The following is a 13,348-nucleotide window of genomic DNA, read 5'->3' on the forward strand; positions in this document are numbered from 1 at the left end:
GAAAAACTAATTATTCAGTTTATCTTATATTAGTGTCATTTTAACTTTTAAAATTATTTAGTATAAATATATGTTTTATATATTCAGTGTAAATATTTGATATTTTTTAATTCATGTGTATTTTTAGTTCGTTAATTAGCATAATCAATTAAAATAATATATTAAAATATATTTTTTTAAAATAATATATGTGAAAACAACGTAGACCACACTGTTTGAGTGTTTGTGAAACGTATTGTCTACTTCCAAGAGGCAACAGGGAAAACGCACACAAGTATCATGAACCATTGCATGTCTCCCTTGGTGGGGATAACCATGGTGATCAGAGGGACCAAAACGTCGGAATCCGTCCATTCATTCTAATATAGTGACATTATTCTGAAATCAAATTATTGACTAAGATTCAAGGATGGCCATATATTCAAAAAATCTCATACGGTAATAGAGGTTACATCTTGCCATTCTATAGGCTATAGCAGTAAGTTAACGTACCATTATTATTTGACAGCACAGCAGTACGGTTTGGGATTTTTATCTCCTTCCAACATTTGTCACAAACATGGTGAATCTGGTGATGCCTTCAAAGAAAACAATCAAACCGATCTAAAACTAGTCTAATCAAATCAATCTAAGATCACTGATATCTTCTTTTTACTTTTATGTCGCGAAATCGCAAGCAAACTGGAACCTAACTTCAAGTTTTGTTGCACCAAATGGATCAAATTTTTTGTGGTCCCGATATGAAGACCTCAAACCGAGTAAACCCAAAAACCAAAACTTCTAAAAAAGCAGAGGATGAGGTTTAGAACATTAGTTGGATCGTTATGGTGAACACTGGAAAGTCTGGAGTGTCAATTACATCTCGAGATCGACCAACAAGACCGTACCTACAGCAATTTGAAAAGGCATATAGGCCTTGGGAGTTGGGGCCCAAGGATCCTCTAACTACCAAAATCATTTTTATATGGTGGTTTTTTGGATGAAATATCAAATTTATTGATCAATATGGTAGAACATTTACAGTAGATCTATAGAAAACTCTATAAAGAGAAAAAAATCAAAAGAATAAAAGAATTGGCTGCTGAGAAAAACTAATGTGTTGCAAACCATCTTTTGAGCAATTCCTCCGGTCTATGATTTCTAGTGAATCGAAGAGATGATATACGATTATGTATGCCGGTATAAGCTTATCAATACTAGGCGAGATTCCTTCGACTGTTCAAAAATTCCCTCCATGTTTTTTAGAGTTTCGTTCTCTACGCGAGATTTATATAGTGCTTAACTTATTCTTTTAGTTAGATTTTTATATGAATTTGAGTTTTACTTGTGTTTAAAATAATTAGTTTTGTGATAAAATTTGTTGTGTTTTAAATAATATAAAGATCTACTTAAAAACTACAAACATTTGACTCATATTTTCCTTATTTATTTTCCATGCTATGAGTCAGGCTCATTTTCAAATTTATTAGACAGGTAAAAAAATTATAAATTTATTTTATTGTTTTACTATATTTAGTCAAACCTCTATTTTTTCATATTATGAATATTTTAATTCAAAGATTAATCCTTGTTTTTTATATTACAAATTTAAAAGTTTTGGGTCATGCTTTAAATTTTTGTACTTTTATAAGAATATGGTAAAAAAAAATGTTTGGGTAATATTTTTTTGAAACACTATAATATATAATATATTTTTGTAAAAATTGAAGTAAAAAGATTTTGTAAAATGCAATAGTGTTTTTAAAACTCGCCTCTGGCCTCTACAAGTCGGCACTGTCGACCAACATGTACGTCCTATAAAATATTGTTCATCTTTCAAGTTCCGTTCGATATATTGAAACATAGTTATACACAAATCCATCAATTGGTGGTCTTGTTATTATGTGGAACTTTAACATAGAAACATTACAATGGGTTTAGGTTTATATGATCCAAAGCTTATGTGAGCTTAGTCTACTTGATCTGCTTCTTTTCTCTCCATTCCTTTATGCTACTTTCTACCTTGGCGTTCACACGAGCTTGAAAACCTGGATATGGCTCATACCCGAAAACCAATTGAAGAATCTGTATTCATTCACACAATTCCACATTAGCTTTCCATGTTTTCTGAGTATAACAACAGCAGAAAGAATTTAGTTGGAGAGAAAGAAAACAAAAACAACTTCACCTCAAGCAACACGAAGAAAGGAGCCATTAGAAAAGCTTGGGCTAGATTGTCTAATAGCGCAGGTGCTCGTTTCTGTTAAGAGTAGACAAGAAATCAACAATACCTGTTTTAGGCCTCGTGAAAACTGATGAGATGTGACAAATAAAAAACAAGGGCTAACCTCGAATAATCCATGGCCAAGAAACTGCCCGGTCCAACATAACAGCTGAGATGCTAATCCAACCTAAGAAAATACAGGGAAAATTGTTATAGTGTCTACAAAACAGATGGATTTCGAATAGGGAATCCATAACAGACTAATCAAATGATACAAAACATGAAACACACACGCACACATGGATGCACATGCTCTCATAAATACACTCCTCCTCCAAGAAAAAGACAAACTTTTTTTACATTCAGACAAAAGAGAGAAAAAAGATCAAACCTTTACGGCAAGAGAAGGTCCTAATCGATCAGCGAGGACACTGGAACCAACCCAGCAAGCGAAACACATGAGAGCCGCTACGAACCCAGATTTTTTATCCAAACAGATGTAGAACAGAGCATACGCCACCGTGACGACAAACCCAACGTTTAACCTCAGAACGCCGTCGAGGGTCATCAACTGAGGAAACCCTAATTGAGAAAGGTCGTAAATTGGGGACGCGGGGTAGAGGAGAAGCAAGGCTGTGAAGACGATGGGCCACACGAAGATGATGTGGATTACGATGTTGATTGGGTTGCTGTGGTAAGCGCCGTAGAAGGCGAAGTGCTTCTCCAGATCGAGCAATCCCATCATGCAAAGAGAGAATTTTGTTTTCGCTAAGAGAGAGAGAGAGATGTTGATAATGCGTTGAAAGGGGAAGTTGGGGGGGGGGGGGGGATTGAAATAGTATCGTCGCCTTCGCTTAAACAGGAAGATTTACAGAGAGACACGGGAAGAAGACGATAAAGGTACGATTTTTATGCTAACATGCGCTTTTGTCTGAAATGAACATGTACTGTCATTACTATTATGCGCTTTTTAGACGGTTAACGTGTTCTGGCATTGCTGTTTTGCGCATATAGAGAGTTGATTATCCGCGAGGGGAAAAGACCGAACCGGCAAGTTTGATTTTTGACTGGACGAACGTTGTTCTGTCATTTTCTGTCATTGCTAACCTGCGCAGATGGGATGTAACTGATAATACATGGGATGTATACAAACGTGGATGGTTTGGTTATGTGGATATATCTTACCAATTTAAGGCAATTACCGTTACTCGTTTCCTCTTGTATTGTAGCCTAAGCAGATTTCTTAAACATTTTTTTTCCTTGTATAAATGATGTAATGATTTGCTAAATGGAACACTTGAGGAGGAAGGAATATGAAGGTTTGTTTGTCTTAAGCTTCTGGGCCTCTTTGGGCTGCATTTTATTGAAAGTCTTATCTCTCTTGGTTCAACTTGGGTTTTTGAAAGACAAGTTACAAAAAAAAAAAAAAAAAAAAAACTTGGGTTCTACTGATACATGGGAATTTTTATAATGGGCCTCAGTAACCTTAAGCCTTCTTTCCTCTTTACATACAATACGAAAGTTCAGTAGAAAAATACAAATTATTTGGCTATGTGTAAGTAATCATTTCTAACTACGAATTTAATAATGAAGCTTCTTGTTCTTGTTGTGATCGCGGCTGCACATAGACGGTTGTGTAAGCAGCCGACGAGCAGTGTGATTGCGGATGCACAAAGACGTTTGTGTAAACCGCCAACGAGCAGTATGATTACGGGTGCACAAAGACGTTTGTGTAAGCCGCCAACAAGCAATGAGATTGTGGGGGTACAAAGACGTTTGTATCAGTCGCCGACGCGCAGATTCTGGGAGTACAAAGATGGACTACTGTACGTCTGGAGATATACATATATCTTTATGAGGAAATGCGAGGTGCATAGAATAGCATGTACTATCAGCACACTGGATGTTTTATGTGGTGTATTAGACACTGTGGTTGTTTCATGCTAGAGCTATGCCTACATGGTCGTAGTGCTATGTACTGAATCAGTGGTTTGCGGTTTAGCATCCCATACCTTACGGAGTAACTCTCTTGTTACTCACCCCTCTTTATTTCCCTTGCAGGTGAACATGACGAGTAGTTGAATATGTGGACGGATTTGTGTCTTGGGATCGTTGTATTTTATTTCGGTTTTAATTAATTTCTCGATTTAATGTATTTGGTTTTAAATTATAAACTTGTTTTATTTGGAAATTATTTGATTAAAAGGTTTGACATGTTATTCGGTTTTATAAATCGGTTTAATTTGTTATTTTTCGGTTAGTAACACACCGTTTCCGAGAGAGGATGAGACGGGTGTTACAAATATGTTATATGTTAGATCTGGTACGAACTATATCCGAAAATCTACCCCAAAAAAACAGAGAATTGTTTTAGAGTTTTTAATACCAAGTAGCTTTCGGGAAAGAAGAAAGAAGAGAACGAATCAACAAGACCGAGTCCTTTTGGTCTCTCTTCTTCATTACGCGCCAACGAAGACTTGGCTGTTTTTCTTCCACATGTGCAGTGCATTGCATTGACCTAGTCTCCCGTCACAGCCCCCATCTTTTAGAAGATATCCACGTGGCTCCCACTAGTGTCTCATTCTCGACCTCAAATATAACAGCCCCGTAACTGGGATTTTAAACTACCCCCATTGCAGATCTTGTATCATTTAGATGGATTATTTTATTACTCCTAGACGTGTACACTGCGTGTTCTGTGACGAGAAAACAAAAAGAGAAAGAAAAAAAAGATAATCTAAAGCAGTGAGAACACAACAAATCAAGTTTAGCTTTTCGTCAGACGTTTCTTTTGATACTTGTTTTATAATGAAAAACATTAAAACAATAGACTCACAGGCAGCAAACAAAAACAAAAAAAAGGGTAAAATGATAATATAATGTACTATAGTATTGAAGTGTTATTTATAAAGCAAATATTAAAATACGCGGTCATTATTATCGCTTTATAAACTCATCTCTCCTAGCATTCACCAATCATCATCACTCTCTCAACGAAAAAGAACCAACCTAAATTTTTCGGTTAAAACAGTTTGAACTTGGCATCTCCACTGAGAATGCCAGCAACTGACTTTCAAGGGATCATTCGGGAGGTCGTTACTAACTTCACGGCGAGACCAAGCCGACTCAACCCACCACCAAGAACCAACCAACATGGAAGCTGAGCTCGACTCTTTCCAAAGACAAGTCGCCGAGAAGTTCAACGACCTCAACGCCTCCTCCGGCGAGATTCTCTCCCTCTCATGGATCGGAAAGCTCCTCGACTCCTTCCTCAGCTGCCAAGACGAGTTCCGAGCCATCGTCTTCAACCACCGCTCGCTGATCATCTCCAAACCTCCGACGGACCGTCTCCTCTCCGATTATTTCGAACGGACCGTCAAAGCCCTCGACGTCTGCAACGCGATCCGCTACGGAATCGAGCGGATCCGCCAGTGGCGGAAACTCTCCGACATCGTTATCTCGGCTTTACACAGTCGCCGTCTTATCGGAGAAGGTCAGCTCCGGCGAGCTAAGAAGGCTCTGGTCGATTTAGCGATCGGAATGCTCGACGAGAAAGATCAGTCTTCGAACGCGTCTCATCGCAACCGTTCGTTCGGGAGAACTAAAGACAATCACAACCGTTCGATTGTCTCGAGATCTCTCTCGTGGAGCGTCTCGAGATCGTGGTCAGCTTCCAAGCAGTTACAAGCGTTGGCGAATAATTTAACCGCGCCTCGGCAAAACGACGTCGCGGCGAGTAACGGTTTAGCTGTACCGGTTTATACGATGGCGTCGGTTTTGTTGTTTGTGATGTGGGTTTTGGTGGCTGCGATTCCGTGTCAGGACCGTGGGTTGCAAGTGAACTTCTCTGTGCCGAGGCATTACCAGTGGGCGGTTCCGGTTATGTCGTTGCACGATAGGATTGTGGAGGAATCGAAGAGGAGGGATAGGAAGAATTGTTGTGGGTTGCTTATGGAGATTGATCGGATTGAGAAGAGTTCGAGGGTTATGAGTGAGTTGGTTGATTCGATTCGTTTTCCGTTGAGTGAGGAGGAGGAGGTTGAGGTGAAAGAGAGAGTTGAGGAGTTTGTGGAGGTTCATGAGGTTTTGAAGAAGGGGTTGGATCCGTTTGAGAGGAAAGTCAGAGAAGTTTTTAATCGGATTGTTCGAAGTAGGACGGAGAGTCTTGATTCTCTTTGTTAATGATGTTCTTGTCTTGAACATGTTTGTCCTGATAGGAGGATGATGACTCATTTGCGGAACTTTTTGTCTTTTTGGGTTTACTTGGTTAGTGTTTATAGTGTTAAAGTTTGTTGATAGAAGAGGTTCAATTTATTTTATGTGCGGTAAAAACCGTTCTATTGATATCGTACTGAATTACATTTAAAAGAATCAATCGCCCAATATTTTGCAACGAGTATTCCATGACCACAATTCACTATGAAGTATAAGGCCTTGGATTAATATCATTATCTCATATGTACAAACTCGATCTACCATGTAGATCTTCAGAATCTTTTTGTTAGGTAGATCTCAGCTTCTTGTGTTGGAAGAAGTGACTCTTCCTGTAAGAATAGCTCAATCACCAAATCAACTCTATGGATCGAAGGGTTTGAACGGACCAAACTTTAAATGCAAATAAGCAGAAACTAAGTTTATAGACAAATTATAAACAATTTACAGTTTCTTTCAGACCTCACTGAAAATCTGATTGTACGTGCAATTGTAAAATTATATCATTGGCAAAAGAAACAACCAAACAAACAATATTGATAAAGCAAAGGAAAAACAATTTAAAGATTATTAGTTAAGTGCATCAGAGAGATTCCCATTTAGACATTAGTCATCATTTTAGATTCTCCTAATCGGAGAATCTCTGATGTCCCTGTCTTTTCATCGTCACTTGCACCAATCAATTAAAACCTCTACTAAAACAGACATTAACATCCAATGGAGTCAAAAGAACTGTAACATACTTATCATCTTGATAAGTAATTAAAAAATACTAGGTAAAAATTGAAAAATCTAGGATATTACGTAACATGTGCATCAGAGAGATTCCCATTTAGACATTAATCATCATTCTCAATTTTCCTAACCGGAGAATCTCTGATGTCCCTGTCTTTTCATCGTCACTTGCAATAATCAATCAAGAACTCTAGAGAAAAAAGCAAAACATCTCTAGTGAAGCCAAAAGAACTGTAACATACTCAACATCTTGATACTGAATTAATAAAAAAAAAAGACTAGGTCAATATTGAAAACTCCTGGATATAATTTATAACATGTGCATCAGAGAGATTCCCATTTAGACATTAATCATCATTCTCATCTCCTAACAAAAGGAGATTCTGATGTCCCTGTCTTTTCATCGTCACTTGCACTAATCCATGAAAACCCCCCAAAGGAAACCAAATCAGAACACAAGTTACACAAAGGAACTTCAAAAACAATTCAAGCTCAAGAGCAAAAGCTATACATAATCAAGAAAAGAGATATTAGCTAAGATGTGGTAGCCTCAGATTTGATTTCTTTTTCCTAGAGATTAATCTCTCAAAGTATATTTAACACCATCACAGGCATCAAGAACAATCGAAGACAGCAGAAAAACACAACGAGACCATAGTAAGATCGAATCGGAAACCTCGAGCCTCAAGACAAAACATTGTACAAAACTTGTGGTCTAGAGAAGAATATTATATACAAGAACAGAGGCGGTGTTAAAATTAGGGCAGAGACAAGTTTGAAGGTACTAATGGGCTTTGACATACTGTGGCCCAACTAGCATGAAATTTAACTGATTTGAGGCAATGCCGGTTTATGTCTACTTTGGAAAGCAATTTGATTAAACAAAACCGGTTCTCTCTCTCTCTCTACAGAGAGCACACAATTCTGTTGGTGGACGTTTAAGTTTCCCGCGAAATCCAAGCTTCTCCCTTCGTCTGCTTTTGTGAGCTTTCTCTCTGTTCCACCATTAAACTTCCTTTTTCTCTTATTCAACTTTTTTCCTTCTTCTTCTTTCTTGGGACAATCTCTTTTAGTGCTTTTTTTTTACATTCGTCCTCCAGAGCTCATTTTTTTCTCTGTCTCTGCTGCAAAATAACCTTTTTAAATCTTCCGTTACAGTGAATTTTGTTCTCTAGAGGGAGAGAGACTCTATGTCCAAGTTTAGACGTCTCCATATTCAAAGCTTTGGATGTTTTCTTTCTTCTGCTTGATCATTTGCTAAATAACTCATTAAACGATAAAGTTTTTTTTTTTGAAGCGTTGAGTCACCTGCATAGAGAACGAAGTGAGTACTATTCGAAATAAAAACTCATCCTTTTGTGTGTTTTTGTTCATGTGGTTTTGATGCAGTTAAGCTTTTTTTAACAGGATGGGTAGGGTTAAGTTGAAGATTAAACGGCTTGAGAGCACAGGGAACAGGCAAGTTACATACTCAAAGAGAAAAAGTGGGATCCTGAAGAAAGCCAAAGAGTTATCCATTTTGTGTGACATTGATATTGTTCTTCTTATGTTTTCTCCTACCGGAAAGCCTACCGTTTTCCATGGAGAACACAGGTAAGAAAAGTGTCAAAAAAACATTCTCAATATAAGTTTTCTTTACAGATTTTGGTTTAGGAACTCATAAAGTTGCTTATATGGATTTAGATAGAATGTGGTGGTTGGATGATAAGAAATAGTATTACTAGATGGATTGAAGATCTAGTTTTTCCTACAACTAACTGATTTTACATGGTTTCTTACAGTTGCATTGAAGAGGTTATTTCTAAGTTTGCACAATTAACTCCACAAGAAAGGACAAAAAGGTATGGTAAGCATTATGATTTTTATAAGAAAAATGGATTGATGTAATTTGTTGCTAGGAGACTAAAATAAAAGTATCTTGTTTTTTTTTTGACATATCAGGAAATTGGAGAGCCTTGAAGTAAATAAAAAAAAACTCACTGCATTTCCTCTTTTATATACATCCTCTTTGTTTGATTTGTTTGAAACACAAAATTGAGCTTATTTGTTTTGCTCGGTTACAGGCATTGAAGAAGACTTTTAAGAAACTTGATCATGATGTAAATATACACGAGTTTTTAGGAGCAAGGTGACAGCATGAATTCTTATAATCTAATGACCATACTTTTGTGATTTATATGCCTATGGGATATCTGAAATGCTGTCTTCTTTCTATTTTGCAGGAATCAAACTATTGAGGTTGCGTATCGACCATCATTGGTTCTTGAATTTGTTAGATACTTTTAAACCTCTCTAAGTCAGATTGCTAAAAAAATTGTTAACCTTGCCACATGACAGGGTCTAAGTAACCAAGTAGCCATTTCCCAAGCTCAGCTTATGGAGTGTCATAGGAGGCTAAGGTGTGAATCTTCTTTAGTTTATTGAGTTTTCAAGTGTCTTAAAATCTAGTTTCAGTCATATTATGAATCTTCATATTCTTGTGGCTGCTTTCAGTTGTTGGACGAACATCGATAGAATAGAAAACACTGAGCACCTCAATTTATTGGAAGAATCATTGAGGAAATCTATTGAAAGAATCCAGTTTCACAAGGTTTGTTATTTTTTATTTTCCTTTTAAGTTAATCAAATAGACCAAAGATTCATGATTTCATGTCACCTTTCTGAATTTCATATGAAATAAAATAACCAAAGATGGTTTGCTTCTATGCAGGAACATTACACAAAGAACCAACTTTTGCCATTAGATTGTACAACAACACAGGTTAAAACCATTCGTCTCCTTTCCTATCTCTGTCTTCATCAGAACAATTCTTAACAAGTGTTAAACTGCAGTTTCACAGCGGGATACAGTTGCCGTTAGCAATGGAAGGTAATAAAAGTATGCAAGAAGCTCACTCGATGTCTTGGCTTCCTAATAACGATAACCAAGAAACAATATTACCTGGTGAATCCAGCTTTCTTCCTCATAGGTAAGAGTCTATAACTCACAATATGTACAAACTTTTTACTTTGAATGCTCTCTTAAGTAATGCTATGCTGATTTGAAAACAGAGAGATGGATGGTGTGAATCCTATTTACTCAAACGGCTTCTTTGAGCCTGTAAAACAAGAAGATCAGATGTGTAGCAACCAAGGACAGCAGTTTGAGCAGTTAGAACAACAAGGACACGGTTGTTTGGGCTTACAACAGATTGGGGAAGAGTTTTCATATCGTTCATCATTTGGTACTACTCTTGGAATGGACGAAGATCAAGAAAAGAAGATAAAATCTGAAATGGAGTTGAACAACTTGCAACAACAACAACAGCAGCAGCAGCAAGATCCTTCATCAATGTATAATCCAACAGCTAATAATGGTGGCTGCTTTCAAAACCCCCATGATCAATCCATGTTTGGCACTGATCATCATCATTATCATTATCAGCATCATCAAAATTGGGTTCCAGGTTCAATGTTTGGTCAAGCATCTTACAACCAGGTCTGTGTGTTCTCACCTTCCATAGGAACTCTCTAACTATGTGATCCACCAAACTAAATTTGTCTCTGTATATTTGGTGATTGCAGCAACCAAACTAATAACTACGGAGAGCGCTCATCATGTAACATATACTATGGATGATGACTTTACGTATGACCAAGGACGAGTTTGAGCCATTGTTGTAATATATAGAGGGAGTGTGTATATGTGTTTGTATGTATGAGAAGCTTATGTCATATACTCAAGAGGAGTTTTAGACATTTTGTATATAAGAGATCATATACTATTTTGTAAAACTGATAAAATATAATCAATATGTATAGTTTCTTTATAGATGTTGTTTAAGTGTTTGAGACAACAAAAGATGGTATCATGTTACACAACACTAGGTAATAACCCGCGCCTTGCGCGGAATGTGATTATTAGTTTTGTTAGTTTTTAATAAGGAGATATTAATCTGTTTAATCTAGATATCAGTTTGGTTTTAGGTTGTTTTTTGGTTTTTAATCTCCTAAAATATAACTATCATTTTAAATCAGTATTTATTTGGTTTGTTCGGTTAAAATGTTTGATGTTTTTGGTTTTTTTCATGTGATAATCAAAAATTACTATTATTTTTTTTGTTTTCATGTTATGAATCTTAGATAGTCGTGATGTCAAATCAATGGTTTCATATTATAGTTTCTAAACAGATAATAGTTAAAAAAATAAAAGAAAATTATTAAGACAAATCATTTTACTACAATTTGGTCGATAGTGAAAGAAGCATTAAGAAAAATAATATTTTAACTTCCGAGAAAATTAGATATTTCAGTTGTGGTAAATACTTAGTTATAAGGTGCTCACGTCAATGTACACATGTATGTGTATGTAAAAGTTTATAAGGTGGAAGCCAATGATGTTGGGTCTGCGGTCAATTAAGGAAGCCAATGATGTTGCGTGTTTAAAATTAGTATGGCGAATCATCTCATTTCCTTCATCATTATGGGTCAAGTGGATAAACAGATATCTGATATGCAAGAACTCTTTCTGGTCAGTCAAGGAAAGAAGCTCTCTCGGGTCTTGGATGTGGAATTTTTTTTAAAAGTACAGAGACAAGGCAGCTACTCTTACGAGAATAAATGTTAACAATGGTCGTTCTACTTACTTCTGGTTCGCTACTTGGTCTTCTCATGGCAGACTAATAGACAAAACCAATGGTCGTGGAACAATTGATATGGGAATCAGACTGAATGACACAGTGGAGAAGGTAGTGTTGTCCCACCGTAGACGAAGGCATAGGGAAAACGTGTTTAACGTAATTGAAGAAGAGATTTTGTCTGTTCGCACGAGAGGTTTAACTCAGAGTGAGGATGTGAGACTTTGAAAAACAGGGGATGATACATATAAAACAGAGTTTAGCTCCAAGAATACATAGAAGCTAATTCGGCCAGCACGCACAAAGGTTGACCGGTATCGCGGGATTTGGTTCCCCTACAATACCCCTCGATACTCTTTCACAGCTTGGGTTGCGCTTTTGAACAGAGTACCCACAGGAGATAGAATTTCCCTATGGCACACGGGCGTTTCAACAGTCTGCAGTCTCTGTCCTGACCTCACTGAAACACGAAACCATCTGTTTTTCAATTGTAAGTTCTCGGAGGAAGTTTGGAAGAGCCTACTCATAAGCTCCTATCTTTGGATTACACAACTGAATGGGGGAGAGATCATTCGGCTCCTAACAAAGCAGACCAGGAACAAGACTCGGCTCTTTCTAATCAGATATGTGTTTCAAGCAGCACTCTCTACCATCTGGAATAGAGGAACGGAAGAAGACATGGTGAAGCCCCAAACAGTCCTGCTGCTTTGATTCGGTGCATTGACAAATTAGTCAGAAACCGAATTTCAAGTCTAAGGCTCATGGGGGATCGAAAACACACAAAGGCCATGGAAACATGGTTTTCAGTTAGATGATTCTTGAGCTTATTTTTCATCTTTTTTAGCAAACACTTCAGCTACAGTTACGGTCATTGTACAAAAGTACTTTTTTTTAATAAATTTAACATTCATTTTAAAAAAAGTATATAAAGATGGTTGATAAATATATAAAGATATTGTTAATTAATATTAAATGACATTTTTTTCAAAGTAATACACGAAATATAAAATTCTTTAAATGAAATTATTTAAAAACAAAAATATTGTACAATTTATATAAACTATAATATATAACTTATATATAATTCTTTATATATATATATGTGTATATATATATATATACGCATATAACAAATCAAATTGGATATTCGTTCCTATAAATATTGATATTTGTGATTTGTTTTTTTTTACGGATATTGCATTTTAGTATTTGATTTGTTTCGTAGAGTAACGGATATCCGTATTTTTCGGTTCGAATCAAAACGGATAACGAATCGAATCAAAATTTATGAATAATTTGTCCAGCTCTATTCGTAGACAGTAAAAATAACGTAAAAAGAACCATGCATGTGAGTTTTATATTAAAAAAAAAACATAAAGTACATAGCGTGAACATATTTATGTAGAGTTTGTGATGTGCCCCGGTTCGTGGTTCAGTCCATTGGAGCCGATCAGTCCATCGGAGCCGACCAGCATGGATATCAGGACGTTCTGAACAATTTTACCGAGATTCGTTCATCCGACCGTACCGATCAGACTGACCGAGCCGTCCCGCGTGCGTCCCGATTGGAGCTTCGGCTGGA

At 36.7% G+C, this 13,348-nt stretch overlaps 2 protein-coding genes, 5 non-coding genes and 1 pseudogene across 7 annotated transcripts; 2 read left to right on the top strand and 6 right to left on the bottom strand.

The window, feature by feature from the left end:
- Window positions 1-1,811: 1,811 nt before the first annotated feature.
- Window positions 1,812-3,183, bottom strand: BNAC08G18270D (2-hydroxy-palmitic acid dioxygenase mpo1). Its single transcript, XM_013827586.3, has 4 exons — window positions 2,595-3,183; window positions 2,328-2,390; window positions 2,168-2,239; window positions 1,812-2,064 (listed from the first exon to the last, which is right to left on the bottom strand). The coding sequence occupies exons 1-4, from the start codon at window positions 2,946-2,948 to the stop codon at window positions 1,954-1,956; spliced, it is 600 nt and encodes a 199-aa protein (XP_013683040.1). The 5' UTR covers window positions 2,949-3,183; the 3' UTR covers window positions 1,812-1,953.
- Window positions 3,184-5,074: 1,891 nt separating this feature from the next.
- Window positions 5,075-6,602, top strand: LOC106387682 (annotated as a pseudogene).
- A 265-nt stretch (window positions 6,603-6,867) lies between these two features.
- Window positions 6,868-6,927, bottom strand: LOC125592234. The gene has a single exon (XR_007328073.1). It is a non-coding gene; the product is annotated as a small nucleolar RNA snoR122 (small nucleolar RNA).
- A 65-nt stretch (window positions 6,928-6,992) lies between these two features.
- LOC125592206 lies at window positions 6,993-7,092 on the bottom strand. Its single transcript, XR_007328050.1, has one exon. It is a non-coding gene; the product is annotated as a small nucleolar RNA R44/J54/Z268 family (small nucleolar RNA).
- Window positions 7,093-7,225: 133 nt separating this feature from the next.
- LOC125592207 lies at window positions 7,226-7,325 on the bottom strand. Its single transcript, XR_007328051.1, has one exon. It is a non-coding gene; the product is annotated as a small nucleolar RNA R44/J54/Z268 family (small nucleolar RNA).
- Window positions 7,326-7,468: 143 nt separating this feature from the next.
- LOC125592205 lies at window positions 7,469-7,567 on the bottom strand. Its single transcript, XR_007328049.1, has one exon. It is a non-coding gene; the product is annotated as a small nucleolar RNA R44/J54/Z268 family (small nucleolar RNA).
- Window positions 7,568-7,692: 125 nt separating this feature from the next.
- On the bottom strand, window positions 7,693-7,768 carry LOC125592202. The gene has a single exon (XR_007328048.1). It is a non-coding gene; the product is annotated as a small nucleolar RNA Z267 (small nucleolar RNA).
- Window positions 7,769-8,558: 790 nt separating this feature from the next.
- LOC106387033 (agamous-like MADS-box protein AGL65) lies at window positions 8,559-11,135 on the top strand. The gene is made up of 11 exons (XM_013826852.3): window positions 8,559-8,743; window positions 8,932-8,991; window positions 9,092-9,110; window positions 9,214-9,278; window positions 9,373-9,388; window positions 9,488-9,549; window positions 9,644-9,740; window positions 9,861-9,911; window positions 9,983-10,119; window positions 10,202-10,628; window positions 10,715-11,135. The coding sequence occupies exons 1-11, from the start codon at window positions 8,559-8,561 to the stop codon at window positions 10,724-10,726; spliced, it is 1,131 nt and encodes a 376-aa protein (XP_013682306.1). The 3' UTR covers window positions 10,727-11,135.
- The last annotated feature ends 2,213 nt before the right edge of the window (window positions 11,136-13,348 follow it).

This window comes from Brassica napus, chromosome C8, assembly GCF_020379485.1.
Source record: "Brassica napus cultivar Da-Ae chromosome C8, Da-Ae, whole genome shotgun sequence".
NCBI classification, from domain to species: Eukaryota; Viridiplantae; Streptophyta; class Magnoliopsida; order Brassicales; family Brassicaceae; genus Brassica; species Brassica napus.